The sequence below is a fragment of the Hypanus sabinus genome, chromosome 8 (assembly GCF_030144855.1).
Source record: "Hypanus sabinus isolate sHypSab1 chromosome 8, sHypSab1.hap1, whole genome shotgun sequence".
Classification (NCBI taxonomy): domain Eukaryota; kingdom Metazoa; phylum Chordata; class Chondrichthyes; order Myliobatiformes; family Dasyatidae; genus Hypanus; species Hypanus sabinus.
In genome coordinates, this window is record NC_082713.1 from 159,189,772 (window position 1) to 159,210,063 (window position 20,292).

A 20,292-nucleotide genomic window follows, 5' to 3' on the forward strand; every position below is an offset into this window, starting at 1 on the left:
TGATCCAACATGTCGGTCCATGGTCTCGTGCAATGATGAGGCTATACCTTATATTCTGTCTGTATTCAGCCTGATGGCATGAATATTGATTTCTCCTTCTGGTAAACAAGTTCACCCCCTCCTGCTCCCCCTTCCTCTATTCCACACTCTGACCTTTTACCTCTTCTCACCTGCCTATTACTTCCCCCAGGTCCTCTTTTCCTTCACTTTCTCCTAAAGTCTACTGTCCTCTCCTATCTGAATCCAATCAGCTCTTGACCTTTCCCACTCACCTGGCTTCACCTATCAGCTTCTAGCTAGCCTCCTTCCTCTCCCCCCACCTGTTCATTCTGGCATCTTCCCCCATGCTCCTCAGTCCTGAAGAAAGGTCTCAGCTCAAAATGTCGACTATCCATTCATTTCCATAGATGCTGCCGGCCTGCTGATTTCCTCCAGCATTTTGTGTGTTTTATTTTGGATCTCCAGCTTCTGCAGACTTTCTTGTGTTTATAAAATGTAATTCTGTTTGATTAACTTCTCGAAACTCTTCACGTCTCCTCATCTACACTGTGCTGCAAAGAACTGGACATAAAACTTGCGACTAAGTAAGAAGTTAAATGACTGATGGGAAAGAACATAAGGGATATAGAAAAAGATTGTTGCTTGAGGATAAACATCAGTACTGACTGGTAGATGCAACATCCATTTCCATTTTAGCAGATTCTATGTACTATAATTGATCTGAATAGATGCTGTGGTAGACAGAAGATTCAGCGACTCTGTTGATGTTAAAAGCCTTACAATTACATCATCAGCTCATGTATTTATGGTCTTTTCCTTGCGGAAGAAAACTCCTGTGCAAAACTCCTTACAAGGTAAAATGGGTGCCAAAAATAAAGGAAATATTTGGAGGGATGACCAGATATTTGGTCAAAGTAATAGTTTTTTTCAATAGGATCATAAATAAGATGGAGATTGATATATCACCTGTAAAATACCTTAGTGTCTATTGACATTTGAAAGCTTGATCGCCAATAACAGAGTGAGGAGGAGGAGGTGAGAAGGTAGAAAAGCACAAGGCTGGAATTAGAGGAACACGGACTGGTATGCTGGAGGTAATTGGGGATGAAATGAGGGGACTGGAGGAATTTAAACATGATAGATATCTTGGGGGTGGAGGGGCTGGAGATACATCTCTACTAAAGGAGGTGTAAGGCACTCCTTCCCTCCATTAACCTGTAGGTCATCCTTGGGCGAGGTGTAGCACCTGCTTAGCCCTCGATCAGTGTCGTGAAGCCATGGGAGCAGGTGGTGGATGGTTGAATGAGCAGCTTGTGCAGATCACAAGTCCTGGTTATGCGACCACTGATGCCAGGCAGGTGATCCCTGAAGAGTATTGGTAAATGGCTGGTGTCGCCCGTCTTGTAAAGACACTGCTCAGCAGATGGTAGCAAACTGCTTCTGCGGAAAAATTTGCCAAGAACAATCATAGTCAATGTTAGGGCATATAGCAAACAATAACTTCAGCAACCAATCTTTGGACCTGATTGTGGACTGTATATTAAATTTAAAATGCAGTCCTAGAGCAATGGACAATGGGCAATTGAAAAATCAATGTTAATTAACATTTATTTTGGGTGTCTGGAATGTGTCTGCGAAGGAGGTGTGCAAATTATATGTGATTCAAAAGAAACATTGTATAGAATTGTCCTTTGATCATTAGCACATAAAATATTGTGTAATAGTGGGTCAAACAGGCCTCTTCCTTTGAAAGGGTCTCAATATGATGCCTGATGCTCGCTTTTGTTGTTCATCAGTTCGCTTCAGTTTCTCTCCAGTGACTTTGCTCACATTACAACAGTCAAGACCATGATCGCCCAAGTCATACGACATTGCACATAATTACAATGAGATAATTTGTTGGGACTGGATGCCAATCTCTTCCAGCAATGGCACAGGAAGCAAAATAAATGACTTTTCCAGTTTGTCATTGCTGTAGGTTTACACATGGTCTTATGTACTTTCGCTGTTTGTGCCATTCTGCTGTGACATTGTTAAATGCAAACCATCAGCAAAAGCCTACATAATTTATGTAATGAGTAATTTGTGATGGATCTGGTCATATTCCTGGAATTACAAGCACATAATAACCTGTTGTGAACATAATGGCTGCTTATTTGTCATAAGTAATCTAACCCTTTTTAAATGATTCATTTCTATTGATAATCAATTAAACCTTCAGTGTCTTCTTCAATTCCTCTCCTCACATCCATCTTTCCAGCTAACTTATTAAGTAGATTTGGTTAGAAAGCTATTGATCAAAATGTAGACCCCCTTTAATGCTAAACATGCTGTTTCAAGAATCTGATTATTTTAGTATAGACACAATTATATCAGTTTGAACTTTGTAATGTTTTGATTAACTATCCTAGCCAACTTAGTGCATTTCTTTTAGTGCTATCCTGTCCTTGTAGATACTTCAAAGTTTCCTCTCTTATGGATGAATGTTGAGTACAGTTTTTTTCCCTCCTGTATAATGAATCACTTTATAATTCTGATGACTACCAACCAAAAAGCAGCCATAACATTAAATTTACAAATGTGCACAGGGCTAGAATGTGACATTTAACAATGTAAATTTAAATGAGCTGTTGTAACTCCACACAATGTGCGTTCCACCAGCCAAAAGGTAAGACATTATTCTGCTTCACTGCAGAATACTGCTGGATAATGTCAGTACAGTAAATTAGGAAATAATGATGCTGTCAAGATTATTTCATATTTTGATGTCAAATATAATCTGTATGTTGCATATTAAGAATATGCAGATATAATACTCTGCTTTGCGATGGATGTGGTAACTGATTTTCTTTAATAATGATTTCTAGAACTGGCAGGTAATGGCAGTAATTAAATTAAGCTGCTCAGCAGTGTGAAATAAACTGTAAACAGTGGTATAACCCAGACTGGTATAATTGACAGAGCAAAAGCAGTTTATTAACCAAATGAAGGTTTGGCAAGTAATTTTGACAAATTTGTGAATCATCTTGTGAGATGACACTGTCTGTAATATTAAGATTAGTTGGTGCCTCAGGCTTCTTTTTCTTGCTTTCTCAATTCCTTTCTTTCACAGGATTTGATACATTACTCAATATTCCCAGACTGCATCTGAACTCTTGAATATTCTCTATTTTTCCCTTCCTTAGTTCCATCTGGATATCAAGCCTCTGGTTACAGCCTTCACGCTCATGAATGGAAAACTGCTAAACTGACGTATCCACCTGCCGACAGGCACCATAACCCTTATCACGATATGACACTGAGTGATGACGAATGGGAAAGACCCACCACCAGTGGGTAAGTTGCACAATTTATTCTTCATAAAGTTACTATTTTTCCCCTTCAAGCTGTAAGTGGCTGTTTGGTCAAAACACTTCACCTGTGAAATGAACAACTTTAATAACAAACAGGAACATCTGTTATGTTTTCCTATGTTGTAATACATCAAAGAATAGCATAATGATGCAAGGCAAGCTTAGATTTAAGCTTGTTTATATTGTAAATAATATTGTGTGCTACAAGTTTGCACGTATACAAGTTCCATTTTTTCCCTTTATTTTTATTCAGCCTGATTTTCTGAAGTCCAAAGGAAATTGATGCATAATTGTACAATTCAAATGGCTAATAATTGAGAGCAGAACCTGGTTAGTTTTGTCTCTCTTCGTTCCCCCGCATTTTACAAACTGAATTGTAATGTCCCCTTACTCTGCCCTCATGCAAGATTTCCCCATTTCCTCAAGCTGGACAGATACAGTGGATACCTCCAGTCCCGGCGTGGTGTAGCTGGAGGTCGTTTTATTATTCACCAACGTGTTACAGTACTCGGAGCTGGTGGATAAAGGCAGTACTTCTCAGCATTCTAACAAAAGGCAGATTCAAATATTGATTGAAATTTCTTCGATTCTAGCAAATGCTTTGGACTACGAAATGAAATGTGCAAACAATATAAAATGGCTGTTCTGATGACGAAAGTTGATTGTTTAACAGTATGATAATAAGCAAACAACAGCTGTGAACCCATCCGTAAGCAGTGAGATCTAGTAATTAGAAATAAGACAACAATCCTAAGTCAGGAAAGACATAACACCCCTCTTATGTGACAATAGAGATAAAATAAGAGACTTTCCTGGTTTGAATGCCTGAGTATAGAGTGACTGGCATATTTTTGCAATATATAGACAGCTGCATTATTTTCAAGCGTATTTTGAACTACCTATCCAACTTAGTAATGACAGAAGAGGAGACCTTGAAAAACTAACCCTGGACATAGTGAATTCCTCCAGAGTTAGGAAAAAACCTTTGATTTAGACAATTCGTCAGGATTAAGTATGACTTATTTCCACTCCAGTTTTTAAGTTCTGTAACTAAAGAGGTCAGAGCTATAGATTCTTACGTAGATTGTTCAGGAAATGTTTGACAGGACAGGCATCTGTGTAGTTTGTATGCAGTGGCATTCCTGATGCTCAATTCCTTATGCACAGCTTCAAGATTCGCAATACCATTTCGTCTACCGTGAGTGGTGTGAGCCAGTGGTTTCCAGAAGTAGGTGGGGGTAATCCGTGTCTTCAAGAAAACTTAAGGTACATCCTTGAATTTAATCTCTGGCCACTGTAAATAGTATAGTGAAATCCTCCAAATTGCTTCCTTTATGCCCTGAATTTTTATGGAATTCACCCAATTCTCCAAATTAATTATTTTAAACAAAAGAGGAAACCTTGAAGAGGCAACACAACTAACCCTGTCCACACACTTCCATTGTTTCTCACACGCCTTAAAAGCTTACCTGCTTTTCACCTCACTCTTTCAAGCAAACTTGGGCACCAGCATCATAAAGTCTTCTTTATTGTATAAATTATAATGTGCAGTCCAAGCCTCAGCTTTTTTTTAATTGATGTAACGTATACCACGTGTGTCTGTCTGCTGGAAGCCACTTCCATTGAATTTTCAGAGAGTAGTGTGTAGGCCTCCGTTAATCTCAACTGACCATGGATTTGCACCTTGGAAAGTTTCCAGTGTGCAACCCTGGGCAAGGTTTTTTTTAAATGGAAGACCAGCAGTTGCCCAAGCTGCAAGTCTCCCCTCTCCACGCCACCGATGTTGTCCAAGGGAAGGGCACTAGGACCCATACAGCTTGGCACCAGTGTCGTCGCAGAGCAATGTGTGGTTAAGTGCCTTGCTGAAGGACACACACTCAGCCTCAGCCAAGGCTCGAACTAGCAACCTTCAGATCACTAGACAAACGCCTTAACCACTTGGCCACTCACCAACAGAGAGTAGATTATTAGTAAAGGCTGCAGATGCAAGAGCCTACTAGTGTTAAATCGTAACAAGTGAAACATGAAGTCGTGGCAAAATTAAATAGGAATCACAAGAGGATGGTTAAAATTCTCACTACACTTTGCATATCTCAAAGCATTTAACAATCTTTACCAAAAGTGAATAAGAAACAACTATTGCTTGATTAACTGAAATGGATTTGAAGATACATGAATTTGAAAGTAATGTATTTCTCACCTTCAGTCCTTGAGGTGGCTTTGTGTTGATGTGCTTTATGAGTGGTATAGTTCCCCTTCCCATTAGACCAATATTGCCCCCAGCCAGTTGGCTCTTAGAATTAGATCATAGGGTTTTAACACCAATGATTTCCAAGTGGCATGTAGTTAATTATTGTGAAATAAATTAGATGAAATAAAATGCACTGCCAGACTCAACAGTTTCCTTTGTTGTTAATGCAGTGTGCTTGGCAGAGTAGGGGTATTTTTTAAGCATTTCTAGCTTCAGCCAGTTTAGCAGATGGCAGGGAGAACTGGTGTCCAGCTCTTGTTTGAAGGAGCATTTTCAGCCCTCTGCTCTCAACAAGCTACATTATTACTTAAAAGTAGAACTGTCAATTATCATTTTTAAAATATCAGAAAACTCACGGTGCACAATCAGAATATAACCAAGTTCAACACCTGCTTCTGCAGGTTGCTTTCTGCCTGACTGTTGTCTCACCTGTAGTCCTTTCTGCTGGCTGTGGCAGGAATGGTTTTTGCTGATCAGAATCCAGGATCGAGGACAGAGGCTATGAATTCTGCTGCTGTTCAATCTCAGGGGCAGGTGATGCCTGTGAGAGAGGAGGGAAAGAGTACATCTCACCTCCTGATCTTCCCCACCTCTTTTCCTGTCACTACCTACCATTTCCTTTTTCCCCACTATCACCACACCCAATGCTTACTTTCTCTTGCAATGTTATAGATGTTGATTGAATGCAGACGTGATTGGTAGACCTGGAAAGGAATTTCAGAACAATGATAATAACCTCCAGTAAAGTAAAATAAAGGTGAAGCATTTTCACTAGCCTAATGAAAATGAATGGCCAGACTATTCAATTATACAATCAATTGTTGAATTGCTTACCAGGTCTATTTGAAAAACCATGATGAAAAAAACATTTCTAGTACTAATGCATGACGAATATGCACCTCATTTTAAAAACTGAATATTAATTTATTTAAGTGGGCTATGTATTTGTGATGTTAACCAAAACTAGTTGATATTTATATATTAACTTCTGGACATCTGATTTCAAATTGTACAGTGATTTTAAAAAACAGTAATTATCAGTTAATATGAAGAGAAAAGATATTTAATTTTGCCATTGGGTATTTTGACAGTATGTATGCACCCCCCAAGATTTTTAATGCTATATCCTTTCTGAATAAATTTCAGTTATGTAGGTGGACAAGATGGGTTAGAAGCAGATCAGGAAGAAAATTTTTGGTCGCAGGCCTTGGAAGATTTAGAAACCTGTGGTCAATCAGGAATCCTGAGGGAATTGGAGGTATCAAATTTTCACTTTTTGCAATATAGGTTTTCACCATTCTAAAAGAGCAATGAGACCCAGCTTTCAATTTTCAGTCTACCGCATCTGGTCTTGCTAATTACAGGAACCTAGCTCCTCTTCAAAGATGGCTGCCAACCAAAAGGATCTGAATTTGAAAGACTTGACTTTATTGGTACTTTTTAAATTTTAGAATTGGTGTGAAATTCAAGATCTAACAGTTTGATACATTTGAAGATTTCTGGTTGAACCTTTAGACAATTGCAACTTTTGTGTTTAACAGGAGATAAAATCTGCACTTTAAACCATACTAACAAATCTATATACATGTATTATTTAACAAATGCCAATAGCAAACTCTACTTTGCTTTGTTTTTTTTTTGTTCAAAGTATTTGTTTTCACTCACTAACATTTTAAGATTTCCCCAACTCTCATCCACCTTTCCCAACAGAAGCCTTTCCAGTTTTCTGGGACGCAACCTTTTACAGTTCTGTTATCTCCTCCAACAGGCAACAATCATGTCCGGAAGCACACTGTGTCTGAATGATGAAAACAGCCTGACACACAGGCCACTGGGAAGACAATCCAGCTTCCAAGAGAAAAATGCTGTCAGAGCACATTACACCCAGGTTGCCCGTAGCAACACTTTACCGTCAGATGGCGTGAGATCAAAGTCATTTGCTATTAGGAAGATCAAGCAAGAAATGAAAGAGATCATGTCACCAACACCAGTGGAGCTGCATAAGGTTTCAGATTCCCTAAAATATATATTCTAGTCATGTTTCTATCTCCATTTAGATTTGCTTCAGGATAGAAAATGGATTAGTGGAAATTGCAATTCCCTTTGACAAATTCCATGAAGTGATTAGTACAGCAAAGCTCAGTTGTTTTTCCTGAGATTTACTTTCAACAAGTTTTGCAATGGAGTTGTAATTTAATTTCAATTATAAATGCTTGATTATTCAAAAATGATGACCTAAAGCAGAGTAAAATTAGACTATTGTTAGAAATTTCAATTCCCCACATGGTGTATTTTATTAACATACTGAGCAACTAGTGCACAGCTGTCTGCTCAAACATAGCAAATGACGCTGGATCACATTTGAATGTCTTCAAATTAATGTTCTTATCTTTCACAGGTAACACTATACAAAGATTCAGACATTCAGGATTTTGGATTCAGTGTTTCAGACGGTCTGCTGGAGAAGGGTGTATATGTAAACACCATTCGCCCAAATGGACCAGCTGCCCTTGGTGGAGTCAAACCCTATGACCGGTTATTACAGGTATTAGCGAGTTGTACATTCAAAAATATCACTACAAACTGCAGGACATAACTTCTGGGAGGAGACACAAAGTTGTGACTAATTGGTGGCTGTTTTGTTTTCTTGGAATAGGTAAACCATATTCGTACCAGAGACTTTGATTGCTGCCTGGTGGTGCCATTAATTGCAGATTCTGGCAATAAACTTGAATTGGTCATCAGCAGGAACCCACTGGCTTCTCAGGAGGTGCTCTCTGAAGATCAGTCTTTACAACTAGAAGAATGGAATGAGCAGGACGAAGCTCATGGTTACAGGCAACACAAAGGAAGGCTTGGTAGTAGTGAGCTCCAAGAAAATACCAACACATTGTAGTGCCAGGTATTCAGTCCAATAGACTGAGGCATTGTTTATTCCCCCAATGGTGCTAACTCACTTTTTAACAACTTTCATTTGTAGAAAACCCATCTTAGCAACCATTCATTATTTCTCACAGGTACCAAGTGCATACATTTCATAAATGTACAGAAAACCTGTCTTTCTTCACACTGCAAATGACAAAAGGTTTGACAAACATTAAGCCAGTCTATGCAGAGCACAGCCATGAAGGAAAAACGTTGCCAAGAGCTCCCCACCCCCCACGGTGCTTACTGTCTAAATTTGAGATTGTTTTTGTATATTATGATGATCTATGATGCTGCCAGCTGGTTCCTGGGCAAGAAAAAAGTTATAGCATGCTATTTGAAAATTGAGCATTTAAAATTATACACAGAAATGATTATTAAACTATTAGTGCAGCATTGTCTTTACCCATAATAATTGTAAATGAATGAAAAGTTTAACACTGCACAGACAATTAATATTAAGCTAGTCTTCTATGAGCTAGTTTTTGGCCAAAGGTTAGGGCATTGAGTCAATTCTTGGCTTTTATTTACAGCCCATACTTATAACAGTGATGTAACAATCAAGCTGACCCCTCTTTCACACTGCAAAATATTAGGAATTAAATTTTAGTGACACTTATTTTGAAAAGCACCAACTTGCTAAAGAATTTTCTGGGATGAAAGTAAGAAAGAAACATCCCAGTCCAATACCACAGGTGACCTTCCAGGCTGGGAATTTATTGCCTCACCTTTTTCTATGAAGAATCTGATATTGCCATAGATATTGTAACCGATATGCATCTGCCATGTGGATTACTAGGTCTTGAATCTCCATCCATTTTCAAACATGTAATCCTAAACCTGCTCACTTGTGTAAACTGTCTTCACATTTTATGGTCCATTATTGGGGTTGGTAACTAGTTAAGGAACACATTTGTATTTGTAAATGATTGACTTTATAAATCAGTATAACGAAATTTGAATTTTACTTTGATGTACATGAACTTAAGGCTGGTTAAATATCTTAGTATTATCGTTGCTTGTGCCTCACTCACTATAATGGATCAAAACGTATGAGGGTAGATTCTAAAATTCTGTAATCATACAATGTAGCAAGAGTGGCTAACAGAAAAATAAGTTTCAGTAAAATTTTAATACTGCACTATCCAACCAGTCAGAAATCCTAATGGTTTGGCAATTATGTCACCATGATATTTCCCGTAGTCTCTCACTGGAGCCCCCATTTCTGCACTCCCTTTAAACTCAGTCAATTCCCCCCCCCCCCGAAACACCTTTTAAACTTGCCAGGTTCACAGAAATGTTAAGGTAGTTCACTTTGTTTTTGAGTATAAACAAGATAATATCCTGTAGTGTGGAAAATTTGCTTGTCCAGCACCACCAAAACCCTGAGAGTCCCAGCTGAAGTCTTACTGGTCAGAACTGCTGATCCACCTCTAGTTGTATTCCATCTCACTGATGATTAAAGTCTACTCCCCAATTTAAAAATCAAGGGAATGTTTCTACCCTCCTTTGACCCATTAACCTTACAGTTACATGTTAAAATTTTCCAGCCTAAATATGTGATGCATATTTTAAAAAGAAAAGCACTGCCAGCAACACAAATACAGACAGCTACAACTTAGATATTACAGATTTGATTCATGTCCTTTGGACAATGTATTTTTATTTGCAACAAACAAGTATTATAAACTGTAAAGTATTTTTGTACAAATTTCCTACTTTGGTAGCATGATATTTATCGTCTAAGGTTTTGGGAATCTTCACGGCTAATTTGTATGAGATATGCAAGATTAAATAAAACCACGTGAAACAAAACGGCTTCCTGGTGTATGAGTGGGCACAGATGCTGCTTGAAAGATAAAATTCAGAATAATTACATTGTAAAAATAATTTTAGAAAATTTAAAACAGCAGCTGAAATTTCCACAAGTGTACTATTCGAGGATGTTTTAGTAACTAGTTTTTCCTGATTGTTTGATGCCAATTATCGCCAGTTTAAAAACATAATGCACATACCATTCAACTTCAGATGTCAACTTGACCGCAGTCTATTGCTAATATGACCTTTTTGTGTAAAACTTGCACATCACATCATTCACTCTTCTCTTTAAACAGCTTTTTACTTGTGTCTCTTTGTGCTGAGTAGTTGTCAATTGTCATCATCTTGAACTTCGTGCAGCCAAGAGGTGATTCCATCAGTATCTGCAATGTAAATTAACATTCATGTGGTTTAGTTAGGCAAATAATTATGATTTTTCTCAACATCAATTTAGTCATGGTTCAACAGTTTTTAAGTGGGTACTAACTACAATCACATACAATATTAAAAAGGCAGAGATGTTTAAATTATCTTGCCAACATTTATTAACTCAGTAGTCACTTCTATCATTGTGGTATATAGATCACGCACTTCAAAGACCTTCAAGTTCTTTATTCTTTAGGATTTTTCTTAGTTGTCACATTTTAATAGGTGATAACACATTGCCAACATGAATCTTGAGAAAACTAGAAAAAATAGAAACACTCAGAACGTGGCAAATAGAGAAATGTATGGACATGCACTTTGGTAGAAGGAACAAAATCATAGCAGAAATCGGGCAGAAAATTGAGAAATCCACAGGTGCAAAGGGACTTGGGAGTCCTCGTGCAGGATTCCCTAAAGGTTAACTTGCAGGTTGAGTCAGTGGTGAGGAAGGCAAATGTGATGTTAGCATTCATTTTGAGAGGACTAGAATAGAAAGAGCAAGGATGCAATGCTGAGGCTTTATAAGGAACTGGCAAAACTGCACTTGAAGAATTGTGAGCAGTTTTGAGTCCCTCATCTAAGAAAGGATGTGCTGACAGAGAGGGTTCAGAAGGGGTTCATGGGAATGATTCTGGGAATGAAAGGGTTATCAGATGAGAAACGTTTCGATGGCTCTAGGCTTTGATTCACTGGAATTTAGAAGAATGAGGGGGGGATCTCACTGAAACATAATGAATGTTGAAAGGCCAAGATAGAGTGGATGTGGAGAGAATGTATCCTGTAGTGGGGACCTGAGGACGCAGCATCGGAATAGAAAGATGTCCATTTGGAATGATGGGGAGGAATTTCTTTAGCCAGAGGGTGGTGAATCTGTGGAATTCATTGCTGTAGGTGGCTGTGGAGACCAAGTATCTTGGAGGTGTATTTAAGGTGGAGGTGGACAGGTTCTTGATAAGTCAGGGTGTGAAAGGTTTTGAGGAGAATGGGGTTAAGAGGGAAATGGATCACCCATGATGGTAAGTGGGCCAAATGCCCCAATTCTGCACCTATCTCTTAATTGCCTTATAATAATAATGGGGCTTTTCTCTCTGGAATGAAAGAGGATGAGGGGTGATGTGATAGAGGTGTACAAAATGATGAGAGGCATAGATTAAGTGGACAGCCACAGACTTTTTCCCCAAGCTGGAAATAGCTAAGAGGGGATATAATTTTAAGGTGATTGGTGGAAAGTACAGGGGGAATATTAGAGGCACTTTTTTTTATATAAACTCATACGTGGAATGTGTTGCCAGGGTGATGACAGAGACAGGTATGTTAGGGACATTTAAGAGACTTTCAGAAGGGCATATGGATGATAACAAAAAATGGAGGACTGTGTGGGAGAGAAAGGTTCGATTGATCTTGGAGTAGTTTAAAAGGTTAGCACAGCAATACTGGCCGAGGGGCCTGTACTGTGCTGTAATGTTTTAATGCTTAGCATCAGATCAATGGTCATTTCAGGGAGAAATATAAAAAGGAAGAAAAAAAACATATAATGTTTTTAGCAGATCTTGCATATCCACAGCTACCTGTGGCAATGAATTTCACAGATACACCACTATCTGGCTAAATCCATAATAACACAATCAAAAGTGATTATCTTAAGCCCCTTGAAAATCTGAACAACAATTGCTTTCATGTAAGTTACAACTGTTCAAGAATTTGATTTTTTTTTAAAGAAAGGGTGTTAGAAGCTTCTTGGATTCCCAAACCCTTGCAATTAGCAGTGCTGTTATAATGATAAAGACATACTGATGTTTCTTTCCATCTTTTATCTTACCAAACGTAAACTTGACCTTGTATTAATTCTTAAGCCATTTAGACCATCCCAGAGTTAAATAACTCTATTTACCTTTGAGTATTTTGAAACAAATCCCTCACCAGCCAGAGCATTATCACTTCTCTTACTGCCAGGTGCCCAGCTTGGTTCAGATTTTTCAGAGCTGGTGGACACTTCTCCAATTGTTCCTACCAACTTATCTCTTGTAGATCCATCATCAACTTGAAGTAAAGTGTTCACTGCTTCTGTTGGCCTTTCCTTGGTCCTAATACATTCTGTGCTGTCAAGCTCAAGACTTAAAGGAGACCAGCTGTAATTCTGTGCAAATGCCAAATCTTCTGAATAGGAGTCTTCTTTCTGAGATTGGGAGTTAGCTCTATCCTTTATTTCATCTGCTACACAGGATGTCAAATTGGGCACCGCCTGAGTCGAAGAAACAGATGAATTAAACAGGGCCGGACAGAGCTTTGCAGGAGTGGGTGCCGAACTTGCCTGTTGCTGGAACTGTGACCCTTCAAAGTATGGCGCAGGTCTTAGTTTTACTAGTTTCTCCTGCAGCAATTCACGAAGGCGAGTGTTTCTCTGGGGGCTTCTGGCTGTCACTGCTGTAGTGAAGTGATTCTCAGATGTAACAACATATACACGCTGGCGCCCTCGTGTGACTGCAGTGTAAATGTGCTGCCAGTTCTGTCTTCCTGCCGTTCCCACAACATACACAACGGTGTCAGCTTCAGAACCCTAAGACAGAAATCGATTGAAACAGTCGCTCAAATACTAAGCAAACTTTCTGCAGATCTTAGCATGCAAAAGACCAGAATGTCCAGCATTATGTTTTGTTTGTGCATTCCAAATCAAGGCTGCAATCTGGGACTATGACTAAATATGAACATCTGGGAAAGTGACATGGTAAGACTTTAATTCCTGATTACACTCCATTAACTTTAACTGTATGTTTGATAATCAACACTCAATGTAGTGCGAGTATCAGAGGAAGTTACTAGCCCTCTGAAGCAATGAGGGGAAGAAGAAACTAAAGGATTTGGTATTCTTTATAACCAAGAGAATGTCTGCAGATGCTGGAAATCCAATGTCAACAGTTTATCCTTTTCAATGGATGCTGCCTGACATGATGAGTTCCTCCTACATTTTGTGTGTGTTGCTGAAATAGAGAGGTACCGCCTAGCAGAGCATCATCGTCATAAGGCTTTGGCGAGAATAGGCAGGGGCAAGGTAAGTTGGTTCCTTATTTCTTATTCAACTCTAGAGAGAATAGGGGTTACGTCTACAGAGCCAGTGTTCTGCTCTGGGTGTCAGATGTGGGATTTTCAGGAGACTCCCAGCCTCCCCGATGGCCACATCTGTACCAGGTGTATCAAGATGCAGCTCCTTAGAGACCGTTTTAGGTAATTGGAGCTGCAGCTCGATGACCTTCAGCTTGTTAGGGAAAGTGAAGCAGTGACAGACAGAAGCCACAGAGGGGTAGTCACTCCATGGCTACAGGAGACAGATAAATGGGTGACTGTCAGGAGAGGGAAGGCAGAACGTCACATAGTGGAGAGCACCCCGTGGCCATCCCCGTCAACAATATCTACTCCATTTTAAGTACTGGGGGGTGGGGGGAGGAGGCAACAGTGGCTGTGCCTCTGTCACTGAGTCTGGGCCTGTGGCTCAGAAGGGTAGGAAATTGAAGAGGATGGCAGCAGTAATAGGTGACTCTATAGTCAGGGGAACAGATAGGTGATTCTGTGGACGTGAAAAAGAAACATGGATGGTAGTTTTTCTCCCAGGTGCCAGAGTTTGAAATGTTTCTGGACACGTCCACAATATCCTGAAAAGGGAGGTGAGTAGCCAGAAGTTGAGGTACATATTGGTACTAATGACATAGGAAGAAGGGAGAAGACCCTGAAAAAAGAATACAGGGAGTTGGGAAGGAAGCCAAGAAGCAGGACCTCGAAGGTAGTAATCTCAGGATTGCTGCCTGTGCCATGCGACAGTAAGGAGTAGAACGAGGAGGCAAATAAATATGTGGCTGAAGAATTGGAGCACGGGGCAGGGATTCAGATTTCTGGATCTTTAGGGCCTCTTCTGGGGCAGATGTGACCCCCTGAGGGGGACCAATACTGTATTCTTGCTGGCAGGTTTACTAGAGCAGTTGGGAGTGGTTTAAACTAATAATGCAGGGATGGGAACCAGCATCATAGAGCCAAGGATAAGCCAGCAGGTTTACAAGTAGGTGAGGAATGTAAGGAACAACAAGCCAATAATTGGGTACAAATGCAGACAAAGCAAAGAGCTAATTTGTACCACAGAGGCAAAATTCAAAAGGACAAAGAATATAGGACTGAAGGTGCTGTGTTTAAATGCACATAGAATTTGGAATAACATGGATGAACTTATGGCATAATTGTAGGCCTCTGTTAGTCTTGATAGACCACAGATTTGCACCCTGGAAAATTTCCAGGGCGCAAGCCTGGGCAGGGGTTTATTTTAAAAAGGAAGACCGGCAGTTGCCCAAGCTGCAAGTCTCCCCTCACCATGCCACCGATGTTGTCCAAGGGAAGGGCATTAGATGGCATAATGTGGGCATCACAGAGTCATGGGTGAAAGGCGGCCATAGTTGGGAGCTTAACATCAAAGGATATACTTAGTGTTGAAAGAACAGACAGGAAGGCATAGGTGGTGGTGTGGCTCTGTTGGTAAGAGATTGAATTACATCTTTAGAAAGAGGTGATAGAGTCAGAGAATGTTGAATCTTTGTGGATGGAGTTAAGAAATTGCGAGGGTTAAAAAACATTACGGGAATCATGTACCAGCCTCAAAGTAATAGCCAAGATGTGATGTTGAGATTGCAAAAGGAGCTGGAAAAGGCATTCAATAAGGGTAATGACACAATTGTAATGGGGGACTTCAATATGCAAGGGGATTGGGAAAATCAGATTGATGTCGAATTGTAAGACAGGAAATTTGTTGAATGCCTACGAGATGGCTTTTTGGAGCAGCTTGTGCTTGAGCCTACTCAGGGAAAAGCTATCTTAGATTGGGTGTTGTGTAATAACCCAGATCTTACCAGGGAGCTTAACATAAAGGAACCCTTGGGAGACAGTGATCCTAATGTTTAAATTCATTCTGCAATTTGAGAGGGAGAAGCATGAATTCCAGAGGCATGAGAGAGGAGTTTGCCCAGGTGGTTTGGAGGAGGATACTGGCAGGGATGATGGTAGAGCAGGGATGGCTGAAGTTTCTGGGAATAGTTCACAAGGCACAGGATAGGTAAGTCCCACAGAAGAAGAAATTCTCAAATGGCAAGCGTAGGCAACTGTGGCTGACAAAGGAAGTTAAGGACTGCATAAAAGCCAAGGAAAGGGCATAGAAGGTAGCAAAAGTAAATGGGAAGTTGAATGATTGGGAAGCTTTTGAAATCCAACAAAAGGCAACTAAAAGAGCTATAAGAAGGGAAAAGATGAAATATGAGGGCAAGCTAGCCAATAATATAAAGCAGGATACTGAAAGTTTTTCAGTTATATATAGAGTAAAAGGGAGGTAAGAGTTGATATTGGACCACTGGAAAATGATGCTGGTGAGGTAATAATGGGGGACAAAGAAATGATGAATGAACTTGTTAAGAATGGCAGATTAACTTAATGAGTACCATGGAAGACAGTTGCAGTGTGCCAGAGGTCCGCGAGTTAATCGTTTCCTGACCAGTCAGGGCATCAAAGGATATAGGGAGAAGACAGGTGTATGGAGTTGATTGGGATCCAGGATCAGCCATGATGGAATGGCAGAGCAGACTCGATGGGCTGAATGGCCTGGTTCTGCTCCTATGATTTATGGTCTTAAATACTGGCTCCCAAGTACAAAGCCAGAAGTATCTATCCAGCTCCACACAACTGTTTAGCAGCTAAATGCAGGCCATCAATGTTTAATATTGCATTTCATACCTGAAAAGTGTGGATTGTTCTGGCCCATGCATGCACCAACTTGCATTCCTTCCCCACTTCTTTAAAATCCACCAAAATCCGTCGACCCTCCTTGTCATCCAGTAGCAAGAAACGATTGCACTTAGTATTTTCATATACAGTTTTATCCTGCAAATTAAGCAATAAAAGGCTTTTACATCCACATAGGCACAAAAGTCATTTCGGTGATTTTATTCTTTAATGAGAATTCATTATTTCATCTGTAATGAACTGTAAAAGTATTTGACTGATTTACAATTGTCTGACATCAAAACTACCCTACTTAGTGAAGAAATATATAATGTCATTATTTTAAAGTATCATTTTGAGGATTTCACAAGCTTGACTTAGTTACTGACCATGTATTCTCCTCACTTCCAACAAATATCACGTGGAACGGAGGCCAGTACAGGCTCCAAATTTCTTCTCATCTCTGTCCAGAATGCTCAGCTTATTATTTTGAGACATTGGCAAGTGGTTCCAGACAAATCAGCCAGGGCAGTCAACAATCCTGCCTCTATATTGTCAATTCCAAAAGAATTTTTGTTGTATTTCTGTGTATTCCCTCATTCTTCTGAATTCAGCTTAATTTCTTCTCACATGACAAAGCTGGCAACCCTGCTATCAATCTGGTAAACTTTGGCTGCAATCCCCCCATTTTAAATCTATCCTGCTCTAGGTAGGGAAACCTGATCTAAGCACAATACTCTAGATGCAGTCTTACCAAAGTGTCTTTATTCTTGTACTCAAATCCTTAACCTTGTCTTTTTAATCCCCTACAGATTCTATTAACTTACAGTGAATTGCATACAAAGGCATTCAGATACCTTTGCAAATCAAAAGATAGATTTGTCCTTTGATTATCGGCTTGAGCTACTTAATTTTAATTAATTCCCCTTCCCCTGTTGTTTAGTATTTGAGGAAAAAGTGTTGAATATATAAGGGTCAGCTACAGAATGAGTTACAACATTAGTGGAACAGAGCATTAAAAGTTGACCTGATAAAAAGCACATTGTTGATCAAGTAAACGGTAAAGTTAGAAGAATGCTGCTATCAGGTGGGCAAGAAAAGACAGGAATGCTAGAGTTTGTAATTCTCTTGTTGCTTGGAAGATGAGTGGGAACCCGAGAGAAATTAAAAGAAACCATTGATTTTTTTGTTGGCTAGTTTCTGGTGGTAATTTACCATGTTACAGTAGATGAGTATGGAATTCCTTTGGAAGTTATAGACATACAGAGCCTACAAAAAGTATTCATTCAACCAACCCCCTTGGAAGTTTTTATCTTTTATTGTTTTTCAACATTGAATCACATTGGATTTAATTTAGCTTTTTTAACACTAATCAATAGAAAAAGACACTTTCATGTCCAGGGGAAAGCAAATTTCTACAAATTGGTCTAAATTAATTACAAATATAAAACATTAATTAACTGATTAAATAATTACTCACCCCCTTCAAGTCACGATTTAGTAGATGCACCTTTGGCAGCAATTACAGATTTGAGTCTGTGTGGACTAGGTCTCTTATCAGCTTTGCACATCTGGACACTGCAATTTTCCCCCATTCTTTTTACAAAAATGCTCAAGCTCTGTCAGATTTCATGGGGATCGTGAGTGAACAGCCACAAATTCTCAATTGGATTGAGATCTGGACTCTGACTTGGCCACTTCAGGACATTAACTTTGTTGTTTTTAAGCCATTCAGTGTAGCTTTGGCTTTATTCTTGGGGTCATTATCTTGCTGGAAAACAAATATTCTCCCAAGTCACAGTTCTCTTGCCGACTGCATCAGCTTTCCCTCCAGGATTTCCCTGTATTTTGCTGCATTCATTTTACCCTCTACCTTCACAAGCCTTCCAGGGCCTGCTGCAGTGAAGCATCCCCACAGCATGATGCAACTACCACCATACTTCAGAGTTTGAATGGTGTGTTTTGATGATGTGCCAAACACAGCGTTTAGTCTGATAGCCAGAAAGTTCAATTTTGGTTTAATCAGACCATAAAACCTTCTTCCAGCTGACTTCAAAATCTCCCACATACCTTCTGGCAAACTGTAGCTGAGATTTCATGTTTGTTTTTTTCCCCAGCAGTGGCTTTCTCTTTGCCACTCTCCCATAAAGCTGCAACTGGTGAAGCACCAGGACAATAGTTGTTGTATGCGCAGCCTCTCCCATCTCAGCCACTGAAGTTTGTAACTCCTCCAGAGTTGTCACAGGTCTCTTGGTAGCCTCCCTCAGTAGTCCCCTTCTTGCACAGTCACTCAGTTTTTGAGAACAGCCTGCTCTAGGCAGATTTACAGCTGTGCCATGTTCTTTCCATTTCTTGATGATTGACTTAACTGGATATTCAGTGAATTGGAAATTTTCTTATATCCATCTCTTGATTTGTGCTTTTCAATAACCTTTTTTGCAGAGTTGCTTGGAGTGTTTCTTTTGTCTTGATGGCACTGTTTTTGCCAGAATACTGTCTCATCAGCAGTTGGGACCTTCCAGATACAGGCGTACTTTTACTACAATCAATTGAAACACCTTAACTGCACGTGGTGATCCCCATTTACCTAATTACATGACTTCTAAAACCAATTGGCTGCATCACTGATGATTTGAAGTGTCATATTAAAGGGGGGGGGTGAATACTTATGCAATCAATTGTTTTGTGCTTTATGTTTGTAATTAATTTAGATCACTTTGTAGAGATCTGTTTTCATTTTAACACAAAGGTGTCTTTTTCTGTTGATCAATGTCAAAAAAAGGCCAAATTAAACCCACTGTGATTCAATGTGTAAAACAATAAAACATGAAACCTTACAAGGGAGATGAATATTTTTTTAAATATAGGCACTGTATGTTGTTTCCTGAAACAGACCGAGTCATTGAACACTATAACACCAGAACAAATAGACTGAGGAACACCTTCTACCACTGAGCCGTGGCCTCCAACACACCACTCCCACAGAACAATGACTGAAACTGTGAGCACACACAAGGACTCAAATACTTGCACTAACAGCACTTTGTGCATTACTGTGATATTCTGGTGCTGCTGCAACTTATTTTCTGCTACTTATCTATTTAATACTGTTTTTCTATTAAAGGTTTCCCCTGCTATTCGACGGCAGAGCGTTCCTATGAAACTGTTTGTAAGCCAAAATATTGTGAAGCAAAGAAGCAATTACTGTTAATGTATATGGGAAAAATTTTTGAGCATTCCCAGACCCAAAAAATAACCTAGCAAATCAAACCAAATAACACATAAATCCTAAAATAACACAAACATATAGTAAAAGCAGGAATTATATGATAAATATACAGCCTATATAAAGTAGAAATAATGTATATACAGTGTAGTTTCACTTATCGGGAAGACAGTGAGCCAAAATTGATTTGGAGAAAAAAAAATCGGCACACATGCGTACACACATGCGCAGACAACTGCCCGTACAAGGCTGCACGGTCATTGTAGTCTTTCTCGGGGTAAACACACGTATACAGTGGGCATCTTTTATTCGTAAAAGTGAAAATCCTCTTTGGTTAGCGAAAACGGGTACTAATGTAGGTCTTTCGTAACAGTGAGCTGTCATAAAGCAAACATTCGAAAAACGGGGACCACCTGTACTGTCTTGTTTTTATCTACAGTTTTATTTAATTGCCTGAGAGGAAGCTAAACAGAGTTTCATTGTACCTATATATAATGACAATAAAGATCATTCAATTCAATTTAATGCAGCACAGACACGGGCCC

At 39.4% G+C, this 20,292-nt stretch overlaps 2 protein-coding genes across 11 annotated transcripts in view; one reads left to right on the forward strand and one right to left on the reverse strand.

Annotated features, from left to right (window-relative positions):
* Positions 1–10,589, forward strand: part of grip1 (glutamate receptor interacting protein 1) — a 458,415-nt gene extending 447,826 nt beyond the window's left edge. For 9 of the 10 annotated variants that reach the window (XM_059978360.1, XM_059978359.1, XM_059978364.1 and 6 more), the window contains 6 exons: positions 3,186–3,336; positions 4,521–4,619; positions 6,751–6,862; positions 7,373–7,609; positions 8,003–8,149; positions 8,261–10,589. In XM_059978360.1, coding sequence (XP_059834343.1) covers positions 3,186–3,336; positions 4,521–4,619; positions 6,751–6,862; positions 7,373–7,609; positions 8,003–8,149; positions 8,261–8,500 — 986 coding nt within the window. In that variant the 3' untranslated portion in view covers positions 8,501–10,589. Of the gene's footprint in view, positions 1–3,185; positions 3,337–4,520; positions 4,620–6,750; positions 6,863–7,372; positions 7,610–8,002; positions 8,150–8,260 lie in introns of those variants that run through there. The other variant, XM_059978368.1, reaches the window with a different exon arrangement.
* Positions 10,590–10,595: 6 nt separating this feature from the next.
* The window catches only part of helb (helicase (DNA) B), a 67,706-nt gene continuing 58,009 nt past the window's right edge, over positions 10,596–20,292 (reverse strand). Inside the window, exons 11-13 of the mRNA XM_059978369.1 lie at positions 16,534–16,680; positions 12,665–13,330; positions 10,596–10,730 (exon numbers count right to left, since the gene is read on the reverse strand). Coding sequence (XP_059834352.1) covers positions 10,620–10,730; positions 12,665–13,330; positions 16,534–16,680 — 924 coding nt within the window. The 3' untranslated portion in view covers positions 10,596–10,619. The remainder of the gene's footprint in view (positions 10,731–12,664; positions 13,331–16,533; positions 16,681–20,292) is intronic.